Source organism: Aphelocoma coerulescens, chromosome 20, assembly GCF_041296385.1.
Source record: "Aphelocoma coerulescens isolate FSJ_1873_10779 chromosome 20, UR_Acoe_1.0, whole genome shotgun sequence".
Lineage (NCBI taxonomy): Eukaryota > Metazoa > Chordata > Aves > Passeriformes > Corvidae > Aphelocoma > Aphelocoma coerulescens.
The window spans coordinates 4,560,093-4,587,615 of NC_091033.1; the positions used below are offsets into that span (position 1 = coordinate 4,560,093).

Here is a 27,523-nt window from a genome sequence, read left to right on the forward strand (position 1 = left end):
AGATGGGGTTTGGGGAGCTCTACCTCCCCTTCTCCCTTTCCCCACATCCACTCCATGGATGGGCCTGGATCCTTCCCCTTTTATCCCACTGTTACAGCAGGATGGGGCCAGCAGAGAACTCTGCAAACCCCAACTCCTCCACCACAGGCTGAGCAATATTCATGAGAACTTCAGCCTTGTCTACCTTTGCAGAGCTGCTCAGGAAAACATGTTCTGTCTTGCTATAAATACCAATATGCAGGATGGCTTCTTAAGCATTAAATTCCAAGCGAATATTTTGCATATAAACATTTATTTTCTTCACTGTTATCTAGCTCAAAGCTGACCATTTTTCTTTGCAGAAGCAACTTAGCTTTTTTTTCTGCTGGCTGAAGCAGTTCAGGTGGATTTATTTGCTATTACTTAGGGCATTAAAACAAGGTTTCGTACATTGGCTTCAGGAGGAATTTCTTGCCCTCTTATTTATGGCAGGTGTGCATTAATGGGGGAGATGCTTTGGCTTCCATTCTGTTTTGTAAGGCTGATTTAGACTTGCAGCAGTTTTCAAAATCTTTGCAACTGGCCAAACTATTTTTGGCAATTATGCTAGACAGGAAGGGTGAAGGTATTTAAAAATTTGAAAAACGGGTTGGAAAATTGCACATCCTTTTCGTCCTACACTTACTCCACACGGGGTTGTTTTTTTTTTTCTTTCTGATGTAAAAAAAGACAGAACTGGGAAAATTTGATGGTGTATCTTGAGAGGAAACTGTGAAAAGTGCAGTCAGAGTCATTGTTTTAACACACAACGTCAAGAAATGGTTGTACCTGCTCTTGTGATGCTTTCTCTTTCTGCTAAGGCAAACTCAGTGTGTGAAGAGCATGCTGAGGTACAGGCAATCAGATTATTTTGTGATTAGCAAAGCTGGGCCACTTTTGCATATTTTTCATGGGTACTTGGGGTTTGAGATGCTTTCAGTTCTGCTCTAAGTCTGAAAATTGTAAGATAGAGCCCAAAAAGAAAGGACAAAAAATCAACAGAGAAAAGTAAATTTTGGTTTAATAGGTGTTAGAACTGATTTACAGGTGAGTTCTCATCCTTAGTGCTCTGCAGTTCCTTCACTGAAGAAGAATTTTTAATTTTTTGTGTGACTGCTCACAGGTTGATTTTGGGATAAGAACAGAGCTCTGGGTTTGATTCACTTATCCTCTGCTTTTGAGATGAGCGTGTAGAGACACACTTCAGCTCCCCTTGGCAGGAAAGGAGGCTAAATGTGTGTTTGAGGGATTTGCTGGGCTCAGAATATTGGCTTAGATGCTTCCAGCTGGTGTTCCTGTACTGAGTGCTCCTCCTGCCCTTCATCCCTTGCAGATGTATCCAGGTGTGCAGCCAGGCTTCTTATGGTTCCTGTGTCTTAAGAGTATTAAGGCCTTTGAAAGACTTTCCCCATGATTTGGGGTTAAAGCTGTGATGAGTCTGTGCTGCTTTTGCTTCTGTGTAAATCACCCTCAGTCTGTGGTGGGGCCAATAATGTTCATAGAATCATGGAATGGTTTGGGTTGGAAATGACCTTAAAGCCCATCTTGTTCCAGTCCCTGCCATGGGCACATCAAGCAATCAGGGGTCAGCCTGGAGGAGAAAAGGCTCTGAGGAGACCTTAGAGCATTTTCCAGTATCTAAAGGGGCTATAAGAGAGTTAAAGAGAGGCTTTGGATAAAGCCATGGAGTGATAGGACAACGGAAAATGCTTTTAAACTGAAAGAGGGCAGAGATTTAGATTAGATATTAGGAAGAAACTTTTTACTAAGAGGATGGTGCAGCACTGGAGATGGTTATTGAGAGAAGCTGTGGCTGCCCCATCCATGGAAGGGTCCAAGGCCAGGTTGGATGGGGCTTGGAGCAACCTGGGATAGTGGAAGGTGTCCCTGCCCATGGCAGGGGGTGGCACTGGATGGGCTTTTAGGTCTCTTCTGACCCAAACCATTCCGTGGTTCTTTGCATAGAGTCTCTACTCTTATATGCCTTACATTTAACAGCCCATGGGGTGTTGTAGAGGGATCATGCCTCTCTCCTGTTCCCTTCAGGAAAACAAGCAGCTCTGATAATATATGTGGAAAAGAAGGGATTCCTTATGTTCCTCATGCCTTATCTTTCACACCCAAGTGAGATTTGTGCTGGAATGTGAAAATAGAGGTGAGCTAGACAAAATATTAGCATGCTTTGATGCAAAACACAGATCTGAGTCCTCCACCTCCGACACTCTCGGCTTTGAACTTGGAATCAAATGTAGAGCCCACATTCTGGGCCCTGGTTGTTTGTGAATTTACACTCTGCTTGATACCAGCCTTGGAAATGGAAGTGGCAAGTGCTACCAGACAGTCACACTGTAAACAGGGATGGGGACTGTGCCAGCGAACCTGGAGTGGAATCTCTATTGCAGGAGGAGAATCTCTGTAGCTACTTAAAATGATACAAAACAATAATTATATTTCACCTTTGGAAAGCAAATTATCTTTGCTGAAAAGCCAAGATTAAATGCAGGATTAATGCCTGAAAGTAAAGATTTCTGCACAAAAAGCAGTATAAACAAAGTCTGGGCTTTGTCTCCTAGACCTGTACCTGCTTTTGTCTCTTGGGTTCAGCAGGCAGTGACTCTGTAATTCACTCCCTGTATTGCATCAGCTCCTTAAAACACCGATAGTTGTCCAGGCAGTGGTGTTTTACTGTGGGACTGTGGTTCTGGGAGTGACCTCAAGCAAGGGGCTGTGGGGGAGAAAAGAGCTGATTTCATTCTCCAGTGAGTTTCAGGCTGGGGAAGGTGTTGGCTTGCCGGGTTTGAATTCAGAAGTGCTAAACTGTCCTTTTCCAGCTTGGTGCTCAGAGCTGTCACGGCAGAGGAGGGGGCAATTAAACCTTCATGGCTCAGACTGGGGAGGAGCCAGATCCTGCCCACTGCTGGTGCTGGGCTGATCTGTGTAAGGAATATGGTTATAATTTTTAAAGTATCTTATGGATCTTGTTGTCAAGGCCAGGTAGAAAGCAGGAAGGGAAGGCTGTGGTTGGGAATGGATGTTTCTTCCTGTTCTATCAACACCTGAAGCTGCTCTTGATGTTGGGTGTCTTAGGGGTGACACAACTCAGGTTCAAAAAGATGACTTTTGGAAACTCAGTGTTGACTACGTGAGCAAAAATCCATATGTAGTAAGAACTATGGAGAAGCATTGCAAAATTTCTGGAAGGTCAGTGGTGCCCAAAATGTCAGTGAGATGTTCAGAAGAACATCTTCACCTTGGACACCCTCTGCACATGCTGAATTCTAAATAAAACATTTCCAGCAGATACCCTGAGCTACAGCTGGTTTTTTTCCATCATAAAAACCTGGTCTAGTGGAAGGTGCCCCTGCCCACAGCAGTGGATTTGGAACAAGTTGAGGTTTAAGGTCCCTTCTAAGCCAAACCATTCTGTGATAAAAGTAATTTTCATGGTTAACTCACATTGCACGTGGCATCTTAACACCTGCCTGGAGGAAAACTGCTTCCCCGAGGCAGCAACTAGGGAAATGAATGGTTATGTTTGTATAACTTTGAGTTCAAGGATATTTCTGTCAGACTTGAATGCATCACTTGATTTGTGTTTATTTTTGGGATACGGGGGAAAATGAAGTTTTCCTGTAGGCTTTATTAGAGCATGGAGTGGAATATGTAAGGCAAGATTTAAAACTAAATAGCCTATTGTTTCCTGAGGTGTTTTCAATCATGAAACCTTGCAGTTGGTTTCACCTCCCCTCCATCTGCAGTGCTGAACCCTGTGAAACACATCCAGCTCTCTGCTGATACCTGACTCCCTTATCTCTGCACTCTTATGAATTGCAGAATGTTTTCCAGCCCTGGAAAATCACGCTTTGCCTATGACAAAATTCTTCCTCATCTATTTGTGAAGTCTTGTGCCAACCCTGTTGTGAATTTGAAGCAAGTGGCGTGGCAAAGCACAGGGGGAGGTTCCTGGTTGCTGCAGGTGCTGGGCAGGAGCACAGCCTGGCACTCGTGGAGTTCCTCTGTATTGGGTATGAGTGCACTGGGGCTGGGCTCCTGGCAGCTGAACACTGAGCATTTCTAAAGCTGTCTAAGGAGGATTTAAACACCACTAAGTCAGGCTTGTTCACAGCTGAGTCTGCCTGGGTGTCATCTGGTTAAATAGAAGTGACTTGAGCTCCTGAGAGGATTGTCCAGTTGGGACCAAAGTGGTTTTCAAAATGAGAATTATAGAGTCCCAGAATGGTTTGGGTTGGAAGGGACCTTAAAGCTCCTCTGGTTCCAACCCCCTGCCACGGGCAGGGACACCTTCCACTAGACCAGGTTGCTCCAAGCCCCATCCAACTTTGGACTTACACACATCCAGGGATGGGGTGTCCACAAACTCTCTGGGCAACCTGTGCCAGTGTATCTCCGTTCTTATAGTAAGGAATTTCTTCACAATATCCAATCTAAATCATCCCCCCCGTCCTATCACTTCATGCCTTTCTGAAAAGTCCCTCTCCAGAAGAGGGAAAAAAAAGGCAGAAATAAAAGCTGGGACTGGTCTGCAGCTTTAATTTTCTGGGATGCCAGCAGCTTTGTTGTTTCAGTGGGTTTGGTCCCAGCATTTTCCATCAGCTGAGCAGGGTGGTCAGCAGCGGGACTGGAGGGACCTGGTGGCAGGACACAGTCTCACAGGGCAGGGGAGGCTGAGCCCAGCCCTGATGTGGGAAGTGACTGCAGACAATGGAATTCTCTGGTGGGATGGACAGGCTGCCTCCTCCTCTCCCACCTGCTGAGCAGTGCTGGAGGAGCTGACATCTGTGACAGTCACTGGGATCCTTATTCCCAGCACAGCCCCCCTCCCCATGCCCCATGTGCAGCATGGTATGATAAGAACCAAGGGATAAAAAAGGTCTTGATTCCAGGTCTTGCTTCACAAGGCAGGAGTGAGTTCAAAAAGCAGCAAGAAGTCGGGAAAAGCTTTTCTTCTGACTCAATAAAGGGACAGACACCAGGCAGGGTGTCCCTGCAGACCCTGCTCCTGACCTTGGCACACTCATGCATGGAGTGACTGTGTCATCTTCCTTGTTCTGCCTCCTCTCTTGTCCATAGCAAGAGATTGTTTTAGTCTTGAGGCATTGCTAAGTGGAAAAGGGGAGAAAAAATACTATTTTATATATAGAGGGACCTACTGCAGCTACCTGTCAGCTCCAAATCATCCCCAGATGGGAGGGGTTGCAGGAGGGGTATGGAGAGGCAGAATGGGCTGTTTTATAAGGACAGGCACATAAAATGTTGCTGGGAATGTAGGGGAATAATGCAATGGATTTATAGGCTTCAAATGCCTTCCCCAAACTGCTATGCAGGCTGTCACTAAAATGGAAAATAGATATGAGGTTGTATAATGTATCCACAAAGTAGTGTGTGATTTAACAGCAGTACTTACCATTTGCATTGAAGCAGGCTGCAATTGCTAAAATCAGAGGGGAAGCTTAAAGTCCCAATGTTTGATGGTGGATATGGCTGTAGAGAGCAAAATTCTGCTCACTGGGGTTGATTAATTCCATATGACAAAAGATATAAGATAAAGTGGTCTGCATACTGGGATCAATTGCTGTGAGAAGAAACATATGAGCATATTTTTTTTTTTCTGTTGACTGGCAAGCTCTCAATCCCGAGACATTGGAGCGTTCTGCCTGCAGTTTTAAGGTTATGAACACACAAAATCCTGACAACTCTGTTATTCATCAGGGTGAAATCCTACTCATATGTACCAAATGTATGGGGAGGCTAAATGGATCTATCAGCCGTGATTTGAGCAGCATATTCTGCCTTGTTAATTTATTTATTTAAGAGGATTAAAGAGAGTCTGAACAGCCATCCTGGGTTCCCTGAGGATTTTAGTAGTGCAGGGCAAGAAGGGCCATCACAATGGAGTGATGAGATCTTTATCACAGTGTTCTTGTCTCAAGCTTAGGGCCTCGTGTTCATGCCATAATAGGTTCTTCCAAAGGAACTTCTAAACCCAAAGTTAATTCATCATGTCTCTTGATGGTCTATTTCACTGCTTAATTGCCACATTTTTAACAGTATGTACCCTTTTTACCATAAGGATTTTTTAACCTCTAATTTTCAACTCTTGATAGCGTTTCTATTTCAGAAAGCACAGGATAAAGCACTTTTTTCCTCCACCATGCAAAGCAGGAGTAAAATTCACCAGATTTGCGTGCTTGTGCACTTGCTTGTTTTGAAAAATCCAAGCCAGTTATTTTTGTTTGGTTTTTTTAAATTATGTTCTTTCTCTCTTGCAGTGGATAATAAATTTGTGCTTCCTAGTTTAGTTAATACCTCTGCTATAATCCCTCCCTTCCCTAGGAAAGTTTATATCCTTGTAAGAGAAATTCTGCAGTCACAGACGATGACAGTTAGCAAAGTGTTCACATCTCCACAGAAAATTGTGTTAAATTGGGCTCTGTGAAGGGGAGAAGAGCTCTGCTTATGCTCTCAGTGTTACATCTACATCTCTGGGGTTGTTACCATAGCTCAGTGATTTCAAGGAGTTAATATTCCGAGGTTTAAAAGTGGATGGAAAAAGAGAGGGAAAGGTGGGATAAGAGGGGGTGCCTGTGGTCAATGGGGACTAGAGTGCACTGGCACAGGGTGCTTAAATAACAACCAGCAGTGAACTTGCTCACCAGCCTACTTCTTTATGCTGATCTTTTCTTGTTTTATTCTCCAGTCTGCCACAGCAGTTATACATCACTGAACACCTGGACATTAAACATAGAAAGCCTTTTTTGATAGTTTCCAGTAGACTCAAACTGCTTCTGTTGACCTGTTTTACATTTAACAAAGACTTTGGACTCATGTAGCCAAATTTTGCACAGTTGACCAGGGATATCAGCATCTGAGACCTCATGAATCCATCACTCCTGTGCAGCTGGGAGGACCCCGGGCTCAGTGTTCTGCCCCTCTTGTGCTGGTGGGAAAATTGCTGTTCTTTATTTTTCTGAGTTCCTTCACCATTTGATTTTCTGGTTTTACCAGATTTACTGCTTTTATTGCTTCAGTATGAGAAGCATTTAATGACCTCAGTGAGAGAGGTTCCAAGGAAGATTTAAGATTTATTAATGTGTGTTTCTTTGCCTAATTTTGTGGGGTTTAGAACCATAGCAGTGTTGGGCACTAAAATTTTCCTTGGGAGCATCGAGTTCCCCTGGAGCTGATGTGTAAACTCTCCATTCCCTATGGAAACCCTGGACAGACATTCCAGTTTGCAGAGCAAAGACAACTTTCCACTTAGGACAGTGCCTGGCCTGCAGAGGAGATCAGAAAGGTGGTTAAAAACCATAGAGTTTCAGTCTTGTGAGAAATTTCCTCATCTTTGTATATGCATTTATTCTGCATCAGAATGCAAATAAGTATTTTCAATATTTCCAATCAGAATTAAAGTTTAAAATATATTTTTGGGTATTTTTCTGTTTGTTTTCTGTCTATGCTTTGAAACTTTAAAATTAATAATATTGTTTCTTTTTTTTTTTTTTTTTTGAGAATACAGAAGTATTAGATGGCTCAGCTTGTCTTTAAAATAGATTATTTAAAAATAATTTAGAACAGCTGCTTTCGAGCGATTGAGTCATCTCATTTTTTTAGATTAGAATCTCTTGTTTGTTTTGTAATGAAATGCTTTGACACTTGGAACAAGAAATTAAGATAAATATTCAGCATACAAACCACAAGACAGGTGTTTTTTCCAGCATCCTTCTTGTTCCAGGGAAGTGCCATATTTCTTCTCCAGACATATTTTTGTGCTTTTATAAATTACTCCAGAGTTGGAAATTTCCACGGTTTCTTGAAAATTCTTCACTCTGATTCCCTGAAATTTCTCTTGCTTCAGAAAATTGAGTTTAAATCAGTTAAGAAGACTGGAAACTTTTTTGCTGCCTTCCTTTTACCAGGCTATAATTTGATGGAGGACACATTTATACATGAAAATGAGCATAAAAATGATATCTTGATTTCTGGAGGAGGAATCTTCCGACCCAGGGCCATGGATACACACAAACCCATATGTGTGGCACTTCTCAGATATTCCAGCGGGGAAACCCCACTGAGTTCAGCCCCTGGAGCTGATGCTGGCAGTGAGGAGGGATGCAGAGCCTGTGCTGGCAGAGCAGGGCTGTGTGCCAGGCCAGCCCCAGGACACGCTGCTGGCAAGGGCAGCTGTGGCTGCAGCTGAAGTGGCAGCTGCTGTCGCTGTGCCTGGAGGTCCAGAGAGGAATAAGGCTGAAACAGAGCTCTCAGATGTTAATCCACACTCAGGGCAGCACTAATAGCTAAGAAACAGCAGGTAGCTCACTTGGAAGAGAAAAATGACTGTTTTTTGGTTTTTTTCCTGAGCTGGAAGAGTTTGCCTGGTTTTCCAAATGGACAGCTCTGTTTCCAGGGCCGCTTCCTCTGGTTCACCTGGGGTTTGGCTGCTTAACCAGCAACACTCAGCAATTACAGAAAGCCACAGATTTCTCAGCCACACAAATGTTTGTGTAGAGGAGTGTAAAAGCCCTCGTTTTACAAATGGCAGCCTGAAGACTCAGAGAACATCAGCTCCTCGTGGTGGTGAGGAGAGTCCTCCCTGAGGTGGGCACACAGCCCGGGGCTCCTGGCAGTGTCTGTGTGCACTTTCCTGCCCACTCCAGTCATTCAGAGCCCTCCTTGTGGGGAGCAGAGAAGAGCTCGACCCTGATGAGAGCAAGAACTGGCTGCTGTATCTGCACCATTTGCACTTACCAGCCCTTAAATATTCCTGCTGGTGGACTGAGTGAAACTGGACACAGGCACAGCTTTGCTCTGTTGTGTTTCTGTTCTCTGTGCTGCATCCAGGTACTGTTCATGAGTTTGAATCAAATGTTCTGTTTTGGGCACAAGGGTGGCTTCCTCTGAATGTCCTCACATCACCTGGTTTAACAGGGTCCGATTCTACTGGAAAGAGACTCAGCTGCAGAAAAAGTAAACTCATATTTGGCTGTGCCACAGATCTCTCTGCTGGAGTTTACATAGCCTGAAAAGAGTCTTGGGAAATACCAAAGTCTGATTTGAGTGAGCAGTTGCTTTGAAAATTGACCTACATTATGATATCAAATTGGGGACATTCTCTCAAGTGCTGTTTCCTCCTTCCCTGCTTCTTGTCAGTTGACCCAGGTTGTTTTAAGGTCCCTTATTCTCTGCTGTAGTCAACAGCAGATTGGGTTGGTGTGTTTGTTTTTTAAAATCAGAGAGTTGGTTTCTTCTTCGGTTGTTTTTTTCTTCTTGAAAGCTTTTCTCACTCTTTTTGCCTTAAGGGGATAGGGTTTTCTGAGTTTTGGTTTCTTTTTAAATAAGGAAAAATAACTGTTTCTATAGTGATTTTAGAACTGCTGAAGTAGCTGAATACATTTATGCATATGGATGGAGATCAAGGACAAGTGCATCTTGCTCTTGTGTTTATAGCCTTCTGTATAATGTGCTTGAAAATAAATGCCACTGATTTTGCATAGGCCACTGCCTGGCCTGGGCATCCTGTGAATGTGCTGTTTAATGCCCCAGGTGTAGGAAGTTCCCTTTCTTTTTCCCCAATTCCTATTTTGCTGATTTCCCTTTGTAGTTTTATAGAATTGCTATTTCTCTAGCTCTGGATGTAGAGCATATGAGATTGCACTGGCTCATCCCTACAGAACATTAAATTAAATGCATTTTTCTTTTTGGATTTTAGCTTGGGCATGGACAGGGTCTTGATTTAAGTATTTGTTTCTCAATTTGATTCCAATGGTCTTTTTACATATTCCCTTGTCTTGAAGTGCTTTGATGCAATAAGAACTCTCAAAATACTGTCCTATGCCATGCTGGTTCTTGACTCCCTGAAGGAAAAGCAGTGGGTGTAGAGAATTTCCTCCTGTTTTTAATTTTTTGTTTATTTTAAGAACCATTATGCTCAGATGTGTCTCTTTCTCAGGTGTCTGGCATGTAATAAAAATTTAAAACCAGGTTGTAATTCCTGGAAAAATTAGCTGGTTTTCAATGAAATCACCTACAAGCTGTCTAATTATAATTCTTCTAAGAGTTTTGCTTCTGTACTTTCTTGTTGCTGTTGTAATTCATGCCCCTTCTCTGTTATGCTGCCTTATCTTGGATGTCAGCTCTGTCTAAATTGTTCTTCTCTGTCCAAATAACAGGATTCACATGCCCTCACCCTTCTCTGTTGTCAGTAACATCAGTCTCAGTCTCTTATTTATCCTGTTATTATTAAAGCCTCCCTTTTTAAACACTGGGTATTTATTTTTCCTCAAAATGCAACATTTTCCTCCTGTCATAAAGCAAGGGACTTCAAGATTTTCAAAGGCTCTTTCAGAAAAGCTGGGAATTAGATTCTTGTGGAGACCTTAATAAAAAATTGAAGACTTCATGTATTAACATACATTGATTTATTCATAGTGTTTCATTACAAATAAGTGAGGATCCCATAATATCAAGAAAGGTTAGGAGAGCAGCAGAGCATGGTACATTATATTGACAGCTCTATTGAAATTGAGCTGCCTTGGGATTGAATTTGGAACTCGGGCAAGGAATTGGCTGGTAAATAAGTCATGAGTTTTCCTTGCAAGTGTCTGTATATCAGGAGGGTTGCCATGGATGAGCAGGCTGAGCTCGAGCAGGTTTCAGGGTGTGCTGGCACCGGTGCCAGGTGTACTCAGGTCCCTCCAGCTCTGGAACCCTCCTGGCTTATCCCAGATGTCAACCAGGCGTTGCACCACGTGTAAACCAGCACTCTGAGGCTCAGAATGAGGGGTGGGAAAGGATGGCAGGAGCTGCTTTCCACAGAGAGAAGGGCTTCTGTCTAAAGATGTGATGATATTTATTTCATTTAAACATATCATTTCATTTCAGCCTATTCTCTGTAGCACAGGAAAAGACTTCCAAAGCTTTTGTTGTCATAAAAAGGCTGCCATTGTTTTCAGCTGCCTTTGAGGATGTGGTTTGCCAAAAGGAAATATATCCATGTTTGCACCAAGGGTTTTCATAAACTGTGGGAGCTTGCACGGGTGGTTCTCATGAAAATCCTGCCGGGCGTGCTGTGTGCTCTGGTTTGACTGCAGATGTTCTGAGCTTGGAAACAAAAAGCAATTCTTTGCATCTTTTGTTGTAAACCAGCACATGCTGAGGCTTTAGCAGAGAGAGGAAATTAGTTTTTCCCTAAGTAAAGCCTTGGAAAAATTGTCATGTTTGTTTGACAGCACCCAAATATGAAACTGCTCATGGGAGATACTGAAATAATCCTGAAACAATACCTGTCCTTGTGTTTGCAATTGAGCCTCAAGAGGTGAGAAAACAGGGCAGCAGAGAGAAGCCAGGTGCAGAAGGCCCCTCATCACCTCCTTTTCCTTGTTCTTCATTTGCAGATCACATACAAAGCTGTTGGGTCTCTGGATCCCAGTGCCGACCTGTCCAGCCAAAGAGGGAAAGTCTTCAAGCTGAGGAATGAAACCCATCACCTCTTTGTGGGATTATACCCAGGCACTACCTATTCATTCACCATCAAAGCCAGCACAGTCAAGGGCTTTGGGCCACCCATCACCACCCGGATTGCAACTAAGATTTCAGGTACTGCTTTGGAGAAGAAGAAAAAATCAAACTTTCTAGGGATTTGTTCCTTAGACTCAAAGCTGATGCATAAAATTATAAAAAAATACTCAGCTTAATGTCTGTCCCAAGTTTCATAGGGCAGAGTTTTGAAACAGCCACAAACCTTTGTTTATTTGGGTTACAATTACAGGGGTTAATTTGTGGGTGCCCTAAATATCCCTGGATATCTGTGGAGCATTTTAAATGAGAATCATCATTAGTTCTACAAATGAACTACCCCTACAGTAATTATTGTTAGCATTATCTGCCTGGCTGGGGAAGCTCCTTCCATAATGTGGTTTTTATTTTCAGGATGTACCAAAATGGATGTAATGAAGTATTGGAATTAATAGTGCAAAGAGACTAAAAATAAAGGAGGAAAGCTGTTTTCCTTGGGGGTTTTTATGAGTAAGAGCAGAGGGAGGGCTTGAGGCAGACAAGAATATGAAAGGCACTAAAATAAGGAGGCATGGCAAAGGGAAGGTGTGAAAAAAAAAAAAAAAAGAGGAAACAGGCTAAAAATATATGGATAAAGGGTTGGTAGTGGTGATATTGGGCAGATAAACGTGGATTTTAATATTTAGTTGATAGCACTAAAATAGGTTCTCTAACAGAGAGAAAAGCTGTCATTTTTTGCACTATTTTAACTATTTTTTCAGTAAAGTCAAAATAAACATCTGGAACATTCAGGGCTCTGGTATAGCTTGAAATTATGGCTGGTTACTGTAGAAAAGAGTGCACTACAGTATAGATTTTTCCACTGCCCTGTTTCAAAATCGGTTAATAATAGCAAGTTGTGAGCCGTAAGTGACAGGATAAATTTTAAGGAAGCAAAGTGTATCCCTTCCCTCTGCTCGGGGGTTGAACCTTTCCCATTTAGCACTAAAGCCCCAAACCACTTGAAGTAAAAGCCATTAAGTGTCCAAACAGCTCCACAGGCTGTTGGGGTTTCTGCAGCCCTGCTGTGAAGGGGCAGCACAGCGTGCATTTTATTCCCTGGCAACCAGAGAAATAAAAAACCACAGCAATGGTTTGGGGGCTTTTCCCCTCTGATTCCATTTCTTTGCATTTTATTAGCCCATGAGTGCTCAGATTGTGTTAGCAGCCTGCATGGGGACCAACTATATGCACACTGAGCTTGGTTTATTGACTTTTTTGCCCCCCTGTCTTGCAAATATCTGGCTCTCAATAGGTGGTAACAAACTCTTTGCAAACATTTGGGTAGTCTCTGACATTGGATTATCTCATTGCGTGGTCAAGTTTTTGATACATTTGCCAAATAATCTGAAAATTACCATTAAACTTGCTCTAAAAGGCAGCCTCGAGGTTATTAGGGAGAAGAAGGATTTTTGCATTGACAGGAATGTCCTTGTGAGGCTGTATTTTTTTTTTTTTCAAATGGACAGGCACCTGTGCTGTAGCAGTGTGTGAGTGGATTTGTTTGTGTGGGTGCACTAAGCTGTGCTGTAGCACTGTCCCCTCTGGCCAGAGCAGAGGCTCAGCAATTCCTGCTGTGCCATTGTGGCCAGCAGGTCGAGGGAGGGGATTTTTCTCCTCTCCTCTGTCCTCAGGAGACCTCACCTGGAGCACTGAAAGCAGCTCTGGGGTCCTCAGCACAGGAAGGACATGGAGCTGTTGGATCAAGTGCAGAGGAGGCCACGGAGATGCTCTGGGGCTGGAGCCCCTCTGCTCTGGAGCCAGGCTGGGAGAGCTGGGGGTGCTCACCTGGAGAAGGCTCTGGGGTGACCTTATTGTAGCCTTCTACAGTAGTGCCTAAAGGGGCTCCAAGGGAGCTGGAGAGGGACTTGGGACAAGGGCCTGGAGGGATAGGACAAGGGGGAATGGTTTTAACGTGAAAGAGGGCAGGGTTAGGTTGGATGTTAGGAAGAAATCCTTCCCTGTGAGGGTGGGGAGGCCCTGGCACAGGGTGCCCAGAGAAGCTGTGGTTGCCCCATCCCTGGAAGTGCCCAAGTCCAGTTTGGAGAGGGCTTGGAGCAACCTGGGCTGGTGGAACATGTCCCTGCCCAGGGCAGGGGGTTGGAACTGGATGATCTTTAAGACCTCTTCCAACCCAAACCATTCTGTGATCTCCGGCATCTCCAGTGATCTCTGGTGTAGAAGACCACTGGTGATGAGTCTCCTTTCAGTGAGTCACTGCTTCCCCTTGATGCAGAGCACCTTGTTCCAGAGAAATCCTTCTTAAGCTGTTGACATTCATTCTGAACGTATTCCCAGCTTATTGACAGGGAAGCCAGCAGCTGAGCTGATAATGGCAGCCCCCATTCTTGACAGTTTCCAGGCATTTAGATAAAAATCCTGATTGTAAACAGGATTACAGTGGAAATCACTATGAGAGGATTAAATATGGGATCCCCCACAATGCAGCTTGCCCTTGTGGGCTACAGATGAACTATTTGTGTGAATTCTTCTGTTTGCTTTATACTTTAAAGTTATTCCAGCAAAACCTGCATCTTTGGAACAAATTTGGTGCTGCTCTGACCTCAGGATCCCTTCAGGTCTTCAGCAGTAAAACTTGTCCCAAGCAGATGCCTGCTCCTGGGGAAGGAAGATGTGATGTAATAAGTCAAATATATTTCCTGAGGAAAGCTCTCCTACTTTCATGGAATGGTCCTAAGAGAAGATAACAAAGCAGAAGGAGAAACGAGAGTTTGGCTGAGTGGGTTTTTATTCAGTGGGTTTCTGTATTGCTTGGGGAAACACATCAGAGATGGGGATGCCATGGCTGGGCGCTGCCCGCGGGTGGCATTGGGATCTCTGCAGCTGCCTGTTGAGTCAGCAGCACTAAAGCACCAGGGGGAAATGTCCTGGCTTTGGGAGCTAGTTTGTGCTCCTCTCTTTTCATCTGTTGTGCTTCTTAGCACACCCTCCAGCTAATCAAGGGGACACAGCTTAAGTCTGTATATTAAAAAAACCTTAACATGTGAGGGGGCTAATCCACTGACCAGAACAGGGAACAAGATTCGGGATTCAGGGGTGCTTTTCTCAACTCTACCACTTATTCACTCATCCTAATACTTTGGGGTTTTTTTGTAATGTCTATGCAGTTTTCTTTCCTCACCTTTAAAACTGAAGGAATGATCCCATCTCAAAGGATTAATGATTCAAGACAGGATTTTTAAAGCCAGCTTGAAGATTGTCCGGTTCCTGTTAAATTGGAATGGAAAAAGAGTGCACAAATATTTAAGCAGTTTTGGTCATTCTGGTCATAACACTGGGAAGTATTTTGATACTTTGTTTGAGAAATGTGAATATAATGTTGCCAATCACTACCAAAAGCAGTAGCTGGTGCAGAGTGAGCATGTTGTCTTTGTTCTGCTGCAGCACCGTCCATGCCGGAGTACGACACAGACTCTCCCCTCAACGAGACTGACACCACCATCACTGTCATGCTGAAGCCTGCTCAGTCCCGGGGAGCACCTGTCAGGTAGGTGTTTTGTCTTTTCTTTTCACACTTCCCCCCTTCTCCTTCCTCCCCAGGCTTCCCTCACTCCTCTCTCATTCTCCTCTGATAATGGAGCTGCTGAAAGCAAGTGCTGACTAAAAGGCCAGCTCAGCTGTTGATTCTGCTTTTCACAGTCTCCTTTCATGAATGCTTCAGCCTCCTTGCCTCCCGCTGTTAACCTCCAGGAAGGATTGCTGCTGGCACTGTTGGGATTATTACCCTCCCAGCATCACTTCAAATGCCTCTGCAGTGCTGGAGCACAGCAGGATGTGGAGCTGGGTACTGAGCATCCCCACGCGAGGGTGGAGGAGGCTCCAGGGCTCCATCCTGCCCTCTCTTCCATGCTGACCAAGGCCTGCTGGTAACTCTTGCAGGAATGCCTGCAGTGTGTTTAATGCTCGTGGGTGTTTCTGCTCAGTTTCAGGATTTAACACTTCTCACATAATCCAGCTGGGCTGGCTGTGCAGTGAGGCAGTGATTTAGTCCAGGAAAAAGGAATTCTGGTTTAGCGAGGCTTTGCTAACGTAGACAAGCAGGTCCTGCTGCAGAGTAGAGGATTTACAGAAACACAGAATCATTAAGGTTGGAAAAGACCTCCAAGATCTTCAAGTCCAACCTTTTACCACTCACCACCTTGTCAACCAGCCCAGAGCACTGAGTGCCATCTTCAGTAATTTCTTGAACACCTCCAGGGATGGTGACCCCACCACTTCTGTGGGCAGCCCCTTCCAATGCCTGACCACCCTTCCTGTGAAGAAATTCCTGCTGATGTCCAACCTGAACCTCCCCTGGCACAGCTTGAGGCCATTTCTTCTTATCCTGTCCCTTGTTCCCTTGGAGCAGAGCCCGACCCTCACTTGGCTGCCCCCTCCTGTCAGGGAGTTTCAGAGAGCCAGAAGGTCCCCCCAAGCCTCTTTTTCTCCAGGTTAAACAGCTCCAGCTGCTCCTCACATGACTGACTCTCCAGCCCCTTCCCCAGCTCCATTCCCTTCTCTGGACATGCTCCAGCCCCTCAAAGTCTTTCTTGCAGTGAGGGGCCAGAACGGGACACAAGACTCAAGGTGCGACCTCACCAGCACCAAGTACAGGGGTGCCATCCCTTCCCGGGCCATTTAGGGGCAGGGAGCTGCCCAGGCACCCATGGAGTAGAGTGGGCACCTTGCAGGAAACATTGCTGCCTCTCTGAGCTGGGTCCTGCTCTGAATGCTGAGATGCTGGTGTGGGACACTCACCTGCAGGTTGCTCCCTGATTTAGAGTTCTCTCATCACTCTGTTCCACCTCAGTGAATTTATGTTTGGTGCAAGGCACCAGCACAGATGAACAAATTTCCCTTCTGAGCCCACACTGCCTTATCTGCTGCTGGCAGAAGTGCCAGCTGCTCCTTCATCCTGCCACTCACCCTGCCAGGCTCCTCTGCTGACAGCAGCAATTGGAATCACTCACAAATACAGTGGCTCCTGCCTTGTAGAGGGGTCCAGCAGGTATCCATTACCTCCCTGTGGGATCTTCAAGCTTTTACCTCCAGTTTTCACAAGAGACTCTTGGGGTTTTTCCCATGGGTGTTATCTTAAATACACCATAGTTCCTTCTTTCATAATGCTTGGGTTTCTGTGTCCCACTGACAGGTTCTTACTGCTTTTGAAGGATGCCCACTAAGTATTCAGGAACAAATTGCTCCAGATGCAAACTACTGGGTTGAATTAAAGATCCTGTATCAGCTGGTGTTGTGACTTGGCCCCAAATTGCACTGACAGGCTCAAACGAAAAAAAAAAAAAATCTGTTATTTTAAGACTAAGCACCATCCCTTTTCTAGTGTTTCTGAGTAATGTGTCTCAAAGTTTGCCTTTCAATCTCTGGTACTCCATATGAGCAAATTTAGGAGCCTGTTTCCTGAGTCCTTTAGGGATGTTTTTCTGCTGGAAAAGAGCAGTAAAATCACACAGCTTTGTTTTGTTTTATTTCTTTGTATGGGGGAACATTCCTGTATCTCGTTTTACCACCTGCTGTCTTAGCAGTGTTGCTATTTTGTCTTTTTATTGAAAAGTCTTGTGATTTTTCTCAAAGTCAATTTACTGCACTTTAACTGCATTCACTGAATAATGCCTTTTCCAGCAAATGCATCTGTACATAAAATTGGTAGAGATTTTTTGTAAATTTTCGTTCTGATTTCTCTAATTGCATTGTAGCCTATTACACACGTTTGCAGAGAGTGCATGCCACATCTAAGTGATAAAAATTATTTCCTATAATGAGTGCATTTCATTGACTTACAGATGTGTGCATGAAAAGCAGAAGGGCAGGGGTAGTAAGGGGGAGGGAGTCCTGGGGAGAATTTTAGCTGTTTATTAACTCTGACAGGCTCAGAATGTGGGATACCTTCCTCTGGATAACCATCCAGACTGTTCTTAGGCTAACCTTAATACACCCAATTATTTCAAGCTTCAATTTTCCCAACCTCTTCCTTTTTCCTTCAGTCTGTTCTGCACACTGCCCCATTTGTGAAATTCACTCAAAATACCATTTCCAGAAGCAGGTCCCATTCCCTCAGAAGGAGATCAAAAGAATAACACATGAATAACATATTGTGAGCTGCTTGTGGCACCCTTAACACACAAGAATGAGGTGGTTTTTCCTCTTCAGTGTGTTTTATTCATTCAGCTGAGATCAAATGTATCCTCTTTGCTGTTGTCTGGTGAGGTGTTCTGCCTTTTGGTTGTGTAGGGTGTATTTCTCTCTTATTAATTCCTTCTTAGTGTGATGCCAAGCTCTGTCCAGGTGCTGAAGGCATTGAGGCAAGCAGAGATTTGAGACAAAGGACTGAGCACAGCAGTGAGATGGTGCAGAGGATCCTGTACAATGTAAATCCGGGTGGGGTGCCTTCTCCTGGCCTCCCTGGTGGATGTGGCCATGCTTTCCTCGATCCCCTCCCCCCTGCACGCTGACCCTTCATCCCCCAGCCTGCCTCAGATGGGGCTGAAACAGCTCCTGAAAGGAATCTGAAGTAGATTTTCCTCACACCTTCTTACAAAAACTCTGCTATTCAGAGCTTTCTATTCAGGGGCAGCAGTAGGTTGACCCCTTATCCCACCAACCTGACAATTTCTGCTCTGCAATTCTCCAGTTTTTATTGTAGTCTGCCAAACTGTGAAGATGAAAAACAATTAATAGGCAGTAATTATTCTAATATTTCCTCTTCTGTTCAGGGGATGGGGAGTTGGAGAACACGTAGGGGTGTGACTGTAAGGTAATATCTGTACTTGGTCTTGAGGTATTTCATTCTACTCTTGCACAGAGGTGGAGCACGGGCTGCAAGAACATCTTCGGAATAATACCGAAGGATATTTAAGATAGGATTAATTGTATTTTCATTCATCTGAAATGCAGGTACACAAATCCAAAGTCACCTTCAGCATTAAGACCCTTCTGATGTTCCCCAGTGCTGATGATAAATAATTTAAATGTGGCTGTTTATAAAAGTAACAATCATTAACTCGGCATTGTTAACGATCTATAGATAACAATGAGGACGCTTTCATGCGATCTAATAGGATTAATATAAACTTAGATATTCTTTGATCTATTTTGTCCTATTGCCAAAAGAAAGGTGAAGCCTCAGCAAGAAGAAATATTCTCCCTTGTGACACAGGCGTTTCACTTTTGCTGTTATTTTTTGTGGTATAACCTGCAGAGTTTGACTCCACACTGCCCTTTAAAAATAACTTTTAGGTGTCCTTATATCAATCTAAACCCTGTGAATGGTGCTATGATTGATTTGCTGGAGGCTGACATTCATCTATAATACATTCACAAGAGGAAGGAAGAATGCAAGTGTTCTCAATCTTTACTCCTCAACTCTTTCCTGAAAAGCTCCAGTGTGATTTTGAGGATATTTCTGCCTTTGAATCTGTTATTGTCAGGAGGGCTGAGTTGGTCCTTCATAGATTATTCACATATGACATCTGTAGACCTCTATTTGAGAATTTATATCCCACTCCCAGCTTGGAAATACCACTGTGAGGGGTTTTGTCTGCAGGACATGTCCACAGGGCTGGATTTTGTGTGTTGGATATTTGCAAGTCCATCTGCTTTATTAGCACACAGTTGGTTCTATCAATCTACCTATGCTACTGTTATGGAGCAAATCAAATTTCCAGAGCATGTTTGAGTTCTGAGGATTTCAGAGTTTAGATAAATGCTCCCCTTAGGTGTGATTGCCTTGTCAATGCCCTGCTCTGCATGGGGGAGCTGTAGGACACTGCAGAAGGACGTTCGAGAAGAGCCTGCAATTATTTTGGGGTGGGGTTCAGGAAATACAAAACTTTTCTGTTGGAGAAATATGGATTTAGTCTCTCTTCCTGCAGTTCTCAGAGGTGTGTCAGTAAATAATCTGTGATATTCTTTTGTGTGCTGCCAGCACACAGGTACAGATGGGTCAGTTTATTAACACACATCTTTAAAGGAAATAAGGAAATCTGAAAAAGAGAAGAGAGGTTAAATATTTAAAATATATTAAGAAGTACTGAGCAAAGGTGAAATTAACATTTTCATAGCAACAGCCAGCCAGAAGGAGAAATTAATTTCTATGGACCAAACCCCATGTTACACTCGAGTATTATTATTTGATTCTTGATCTTCCAAGCATGAAATAAAGGCAATTTTTGTTCTACATGATGCTAAAAAAAATAAGAGAAAACAGCTGCAGTGTTATTTCACAGAACACCTAAGAATAGTGGGGTTTTTTTCTGGTTTTATGCTCAAGCTATTCTCCCAGGAAAAAAAAATTCTGTAGGATGTATCTGTGCACTTAAATAATCCTATATGCAATAATGAGTAAAACTTTCCTGGGAGGAAGGGCCATGGTATTGCTTCCATTTTATGCTGGAGAACAGAAAGTAGCCAAAACTTGCCTTTCTATCTGCAACAGAGTAAAAATGGAGAAAATTTGGAGCCACAGGCCAGAAATTAGATCTCCAGGTAATTCTTTCTTTTCTGTGATGTTGGGCATTATCTGTCCATCCTGAGCTTGCCTTTCCTGCAAGGCAAGGAGAGGCATCCTTAGTCTGATTTTACCTTTACTGCACAGTAGTTCTTACAAAGGAGTGGTTTGCAAGCCCAGTGACCTTGATTCTGTGGTGAAGAAACGATAAATTCACAATATTTGCTGGTGCTTTTGTTTTGTTTTGCTGATGGTGACTTCGGTGTGTAGATCTCCATTGCTAGAGAGTGAGCAGTGCTGCTCAGATCTCTGCTTTGCAGCTTCTTAGTGGCATCACATGAGCCTGCCTCAGGCATTTATGCTGATAATTAATTCATTAATGCCAGAAAAGGGTGGCAATTTCTTGTTCTCAAAACTCCCACGCAGCGTACCTTGTATGTGGAAATACAAACTGGAGTGAAGGAGCAAAGGAGCAGCAAAACAATAAAAAGGGTGCTAAGGGTGAAATTATCATGCCCTTGGTAATTCAGGAAGTTAGATTCCCTTGATAGGCACGTTCTTAGTACTTGGAAAAGGAAATTTCTGCTCTGCTTTTTCTAAGCTCATATTTAAATGTCTGCATCACGTGAGTTGGTTGATTGAATACAGGGCAAGCAGCCGTCACTTTAGATCTTTTAATTTTGTAGTATTTAATGAGAAATGAGATTATCAATCTAGGCTTCTGATATTATAAGACTAATTATCTCTATTAATTAACATCTCCTATAATATACCTCAGGGATATTGTTCTGAAATCATTCAAGCTGAGTTTCTCCCTCCTGACATTCTGCCTTCAATTTAGCTAAGAGTTTGAAGGTAAATGAAGTTTCTTCTTAGAGATAAACCAGATCTACATTTTCTTTAACTATGTGTGAATGTGAGAGAAGGAAAAGGAGAATTTGGGTGAAAGGCATTGAGTACTTGAAATTACTATTAATATTAGAGGTGCTCTGCCTATTGTATGAGGAGAAAAGCAAAATGGAGATAGAGGTATGTAAGGTACAACCAAGAGTATCAGGAAGGAATATTTAGTCTTTTATGCAACATGGTAGAGTTAGTTGAATAGGGGTTTAAAGGTTTTGTTTAGTTCCCCTGAAGAGTCAGGTGTTAGCCCCAAAAAGTGAGGCTAAAGGGCATTTTGGGTCAATTTTCTCATCTGGTACAGGAAATGCATTTTCCTACTGGATCAGCACACTGTCCAGTTGAGACTCAGTCCCCTGAAGGGTCACAAATCTGCCTTTTGCCATTTATCAGAGCCACAGCCATTTTCAGAGCCTGGGTGACCTGCTGTATCTTTGACCATTCCACAGTGAGCTTTGGCAGGGGACAGGATTGGGAGAGGAAAGGCATAAAATTGGTGTCTATTTGAATGGTAATATTTTAACAATCAAATTACACGTGGAGCCAATTCTTTGGTGTCAAGCAGCATTTTACTGGTGCCACAGGGAGGCTTCTGCTAACACTTTGTAGTGTTATGAAGACCTGAGGATAGTGAGTAGGGGAAAGGAGGGTTTTTACATAAATCTTTTATGCTGACTATGTAAACTGTCAGATTTAATTCCAGCAACCAACGGGTTAATGAATTCTGAGCTTTAAGCTGAGATTCCCAAACTGATGGCCATTTCCTCACATCAACCTGTCATCCAGTTAGATGAGGGGACAGAAGAAAATACCCAGGGTTGCCAGTTTGAGGTTTCTTTTCCCAACACATCTCTTTGCTTCACAGCTCTCAGAGCCACTGAGCTCCTTCCCTGTTGTCACAGAATGAAAGGGTAATAACAAACAACGTGAAAGATTTTAAAAATCAGAAACTCTGACTTCCAGGAGATGCAGTGCCAAGCCTGTGAGAGCTTTTGGATCAGACCCTTTGATGGAATGAACTGAGCTGGGGTGGGATGCCCACAGGAAGGACCTTGGCTTTTTTGGAGGATCACCAAGGATGATTTACTTAATTGAAGCAGCTCCTTAAGGCACTTAAAATGAGAAGGGATGAGTCTGAGCACAAGTCCCTGGCAATTGTCCACCCCTCAGGAGCAGTGGCCAGGCTTTATCCAGCCAGCAGCCCCTCTCCCAGGAGTGAGGGTGGTGAGTTCAGAGGACAAGCGGGCCCTTCTCTGCTGCACGTGGCAGGAGATGTTTACACAAGCAGGTGCCCCTCGATGTGTCTATAATAACACAAAAACACAATAAAAGGCAAGATGAGCAAGCTCTGCTTTGCTGTTGCAGACTAAGGCATTTCAGGATTTAATTATACCACAGGTATATAAATTCCGGAAACATGTTAATGCTCCCGTGATTAAAATTATAGAGCGCCTAATTGAAAAAGCATAAACTGAATTGAAGAATTCCTAATTATAGTTTGCTTTGAGGTGTTAATTTCCTCCATAATGAATGCATAATTTCTTGGAACTAGAAAATGGGGTTGCTTCACCAGTGTGTGGGATGCAGATGGAATGATGGGATTATCTTAAATGCAGCCAGACAATTCTCAGGAATAAACCTCTGCAGCCATGATGCTCCTCTGCCTTCCCATAATTTCAGCTTTCCTTGCACAGTGGTTTTCCAAAGCAAAAGGCAGAGAGCTAGGAATGGGGAAGGATTTGCTTGCAGTGCAAAAGGAAGGGGAAGCAGGATGGGTGTAATTCAAAGTAGTCATGATGCAAAAGGTGGGGAGAGAGGCAGAATGAGGAGTATTTCTAGAGGGAAAGTCAAACAGTAAAAGAGGAGGAAATGCTGACTACCCTTGTCGTCTGCCTTGAAAGATCCCTAAGGAAGTGCAGGAGCTGGTGTTGATGCAGATTGAGGGCTTTTTTCTGTCAAAGGATACAGCCTACGTGTAATGTTTTCTCTTCTGAATACTCTTAGTTTTGAAGGCAGCTGGTGAACCACAGGATTGTCAGACACAATCTCCTAGTGTTTAAATCTGTCCCATTCCCACTGTGGTGGGGGTGGGAGGTGTTTATGGAAGGATTGCTGCAGAGGAGTTCTTATCCTTGGGACTTTCCCACTCCCCTTCCTCTGTCCTCAATTTCCCTTCATTCTGGGGCAGGAGATGTTGTAGTGAAGGCACCATTTCAGATCTCTCCCTGGTGTCAGGCGCATGAAAACTTTGCTCTTTCTGAAAAGCAAAACATGTGCAGAAAAGGTGGAAAGAAGCTGGTGGATACTCCTGCAGCTTCAGGTGCTGAAAATCTGTAGTAGCCTTCCCCAGGAGAGCTCATCATCATTGCACATTGACCAGAGGACTGGGAATAGTTACCTGACTGCACGGGCCTTGTTGAGTAATGAAGTTTATCAGGAGGTTGTAAACAGAGCAAGTTCCCTCTTTTTTTTCCTAGTGTTTTTCTTAGCCTTTTAATTTAAAAAATATCCAAACAGACATGACACCAATAAAAGTATTTTTCTAGTGTTTTCTAGTGCTCTCTCTGAAGAAAGACAGCAGATTCTTCTGTGTGGGTTTTCCCTGAAAAGTCTGGTAGCTGTGGTTGTGGAAAAGGCAGAGGAAGCTTTGAATTCCCAGCTAGATTATTTCTGCATCCAAATGAACCTAGTGTGATGGAAGCCATTGGAAAAACCCAAATTAATTCTGACTGAGAATATGTGCAAATATCCCCATCCTCTTGTTCAAGCTGCTGCTTTTATGAAGGACATGGCAGAAGGTGCTGGACAGTAAGTACAGTCCCAGTAAGTGCGTGCCATGGTCTCTCCTTGCCCTCCAGGTTGTTCAAGAACCACTTTGTCTCTTCTTGTCCTTGAAACATCCTCCTGGTCTTAAACCAGCACTCGCTGAGGATGACAGGACCTCAGTCAGCGATGCCTGTTTAATACAAAGCAACATGAACAAAACAGAGGTTGGGTTTGGTGTGGTTTTTTTGTGGATGAAACAGATGGCAGGTGGCTTGGGAGGGAAGAAACACCTCCAAAGCCGCTCACATCAGCTCCTGTTGCAGCAAAGCTGTATCTGTCTGCACTCATTATCTTTAATCTGCCAGCAGAAAATAGCACAGAACTGGAGAGAGGGACAGGGCCAGTTCCACTGGGGAGCAGCAGCTATTGTGGCTAAGCTGGGTTGCAAGTCAGGCCAGGCTTATGGAGATGGTCGAGATAATGGAACACAGAGCTTTGAAATGCCCTCTGGTTCTTTGCTTTTTAATTGCTTACTTCCCAGAAGATTAAATAGAGAATTTAAAGCATTTAATAGAGTACCAGTAGTAGGACATATGTACAAGTAAACAGATGCAGGAGCAGTGTTCTGGTGGGCAGGGGATGGTCATTCTGTGAGTATGAATTGCATCTTTGATGAGGCCAAATGATACAGCTGAGGAAAATGGCCTTTTAAGTACACAAATCCTTCTTTATGTTCTGTGAATACAGTTGTGTATTGGACAACTCCTTAGGTTTTGTGCATGTTGCCACGTTTCTGTTTGCTGTGGACAGGTGCTGTGGTGATGGTCAGAGTTGCTCAGAGCTACATGGGAATATTTGGATTTTTGGAAACCTTTCCATAAGTGTCGTGGCCTCTTCAGTCAGAGAGGAGTCATGGCAGGTGGAACATTACAAGGTTGGAAACACTGGCTTTAATAGATGTATTTATGTAGGTACACACATAGGTGCACACAGGGGTGTTTAGATGTGCTCATATAGAATCATAGAATCACAGGGTGGTTTGGGCTGAAGGGACCTTAAAGTTCCCCCATTTCCAACCCCCTGCCATGGGCAGGGACACCTTCCACTAGACCAGGTTGCTCAGAGCTCCATTACTTAAACCATCACTATTGGCACAACGTTGTTACTGGTGTTTATGGTTCTGTTCCCATCTTTTGTGTGCTGCAATTTTGAGACAGAGCCAGTCTCCAAGCACCTCTTACTCAGCACTGTCTGCTTCTCTTTCATTGCTGCAGGTCCCATGTCTAGTGATGCCCAGAAGCCACATTTTTCTCCTCTTTTTCCTGATTTGAAAGATTTGGTAGGAGTAGCATGTGTTCAGGCTGGGTACTCCAGACTCCTTTAGACAGGACATATTGGCTGGTGGGTGGATGGAGGAATATTGGACAAGAAAGTGTGGATTTGTTTACATAAAACATATCAGGCAGAGTCACATGCCCCATGCCACTGTTTTATGTATCTGCAACAGTGGGATAATTATTACTGTACCTGAGGGGTCTGTCAGGATGAAAACTAGGAAGCTCCTGGAACACTTGACATTACATTGTCAGTTCTTCTACAAAAAAACCCTACCTAACCACCACCAAAAACCCCAAGCAACTCACAAGCAAACAAACACACCCCTATACACACCTTCCAATGGAGTTTTCATTTTTTCAGCTCTGGGAGTTGTGTGTGCTGCTGCAGTGAGACTGAAAGGAATGTCAGACAAAGTATCCTGGCCACAGACAGCGTTTGTTAGAGTGGCACTGGCAGGCTGCTTTTCTGCAAATACAAACATTTTGTTTGGGTTTGCTGGTTTTTTTCAGGCTTGACACAGTGCACAGTTCCTGAAATAGGTGCCACTGCCTGTCCCACAGGCAGCTCATCACAGCTCCTGCTGCTGGCTGGGGACAACACAGGCCCATGTCTCTCTCCTATGCAGGGACCATGCAGTCATTAAACTTCCTCACTTTTTCTAGAGGCCATTTCAATCACGAGGGAAATTTAACAAAGCTTGAAATTTTAGTGATAAAAGAATGCCCATGTGAAAAGCCTGACTCCAAATGGTTTTATCCAAGTGTGAAATCGCTACCTTTTGTTTCATGAATTTCAGGGTCTGACATGCCCTGGTAGTAAATCTGGAGCACTGAACTGAATATGAGAGTGGAAGAAAATGTGAAGAGACTCTTTTCCCAGCCTTCTTGATTATTAAATGGATTTCGTTATTATTGGCTCCATCTCAGCAGGTTTTTTTCATAGCAATGGCAGTAATTACCATCTCTTCTTCCTATGCCATTTTTTACAAATTTGGCTGAATTTGAATATTTTCTTTGGTATTCTTCAACTTCAGTGAATGTAATAGAAGAGTTGTTTAATTTAAATGACTGTTAAAAGAACACGCAAAAATAACTTCAAAATGAAGGCTCTGGTGTGAATAACTTTGCAATATGAGAGACTATTTCCTCAAGTAGCATCACTATTACCAGCTTTATTTTTGTGAATGCTTTGCAGATGCGAGCAAGCTGATTGATGACAGTGCAGCCCAATGTTCATAATGGGCTACTTTTTAAGTCTTTGAAATAGCCAAGCATATTCCAGAAGATGACACTGTAGAACAATCTCTTTTTTTCCCCTATTTTCTGCATGAAACTGTTTATTGAAAGCAAACCTTCACTTCAGCAGGTTGTATTCTGCATGGAGCTGTTCCAGAGTGCAGTGGAAACAGTAGCAATCTTTAATAGATTTTAATGTGTTTAGAATCAGTTCTTAAATAGCCAGAAAATTGCAGAACAGAGCACTGGGTCCTGTCAGTGCATCCTAGGTGGCTGTGAAACGCAGTTCATTATGTTTTGTAGATTAGTTTCAGAGCTTCTGATTAAAAATGCTTTTGGAGGTACTGAGAGTGACATTTTAGAATATGTGAAGGCAGTAACTCAATTCTGGGAATATACTGACACCTGTTTCCACCCAGAAAACTTTGTGCACTTGGAAACTGTCTGTGGAGCCGACTTTTGGGTGCCTGAACATTTGCAGGAGGTGCCTGGTCAGGAGCTATTCACCCTTGGAGCCCAAGGAAAGCAGTGCTGCAGTGGGTGCTCACAGCAGTGAGTCTCAGCATCAGCCTTTTAGGGCAGCTGTCCCTTTAGTTCTTGTACATTTTAGGAGAATGTAGGCTATATAAAGCTTTTTAGGCTTGGTTTGGGTTGAATGTTTTACAAAATCCCTTGTGTGCAGGTTCACGGTGGGGCTGCAGGCACACCGTGAGAAGGATCTCACTCACAGTTTAATGTCACAATCTTTTAGGATAAACTATGTAGAGTACTGATGTATGGAGTACCTTTCTTTAAATTTCCCATTATTTTATTTCTTATTATCTCTGTGGCAGAATTCAGGCTTTTATCTCGGTATCTTTAAGAGGGGGAAATAAAGATGTTGATGCTATTCTTCTGTCTCAGCGTGCATCACTGAAGGCAGCTTGGCCATAAAACAAGCATCTGCACATCCAATGGCTAATCTGAATTCTAAATGTGGGTGTCAGGCAACACATCAAACCCTCTCCCATTCCAGTATCCTGGGAGATGGCTCCATACTGTCAGAATAAATGTGATGAACCTTCACGGATGTACACAGATATACTTACATTGGCTCAACCAAATTTAACAGGATCATAAGTTACATGGAATAACCAAATGATAAAAAAAGCTGGTGCTCAGTATCTGTAGATGGATAAAGGAAAAGAAGCTGAAGTGGTTGTTGGTCCCTCTACTTATTGCACCTTTGTCC

The 27,523-nt window shown here is 43.4% G+C and overlaps 1 protein-coding gene across 3 annotated transcripts in view; it reads left to right on the top strand.

Moving 5' to 3' along the window:
* Positions 1 to 27,523, top strand: part of PTPRT (protein tyrosine phosphatase receptor type T) — a 468,237-nt gene that overhangs the window by 337,117 nt on the left and 103,597 nt on the right. For all 3 annotated transcript variants that reach the window (XM_069033796.1, XM_069033797.1, XM_069033798.1), the window contains 2 exons: positions 11,430 to 11,631; positions 14,995 to 15,097. In XM_069033796.1, the coding sequence (XP_068889897.1) occupies positions 11,430 to 11,631; positions 14,995 to 15,097 (305 nt within the window). The remainder of the gene's footprint in view (positions 1 to 11,429; positions 11,632 to 14,994; positions 15,098 to 27,523) is intronic.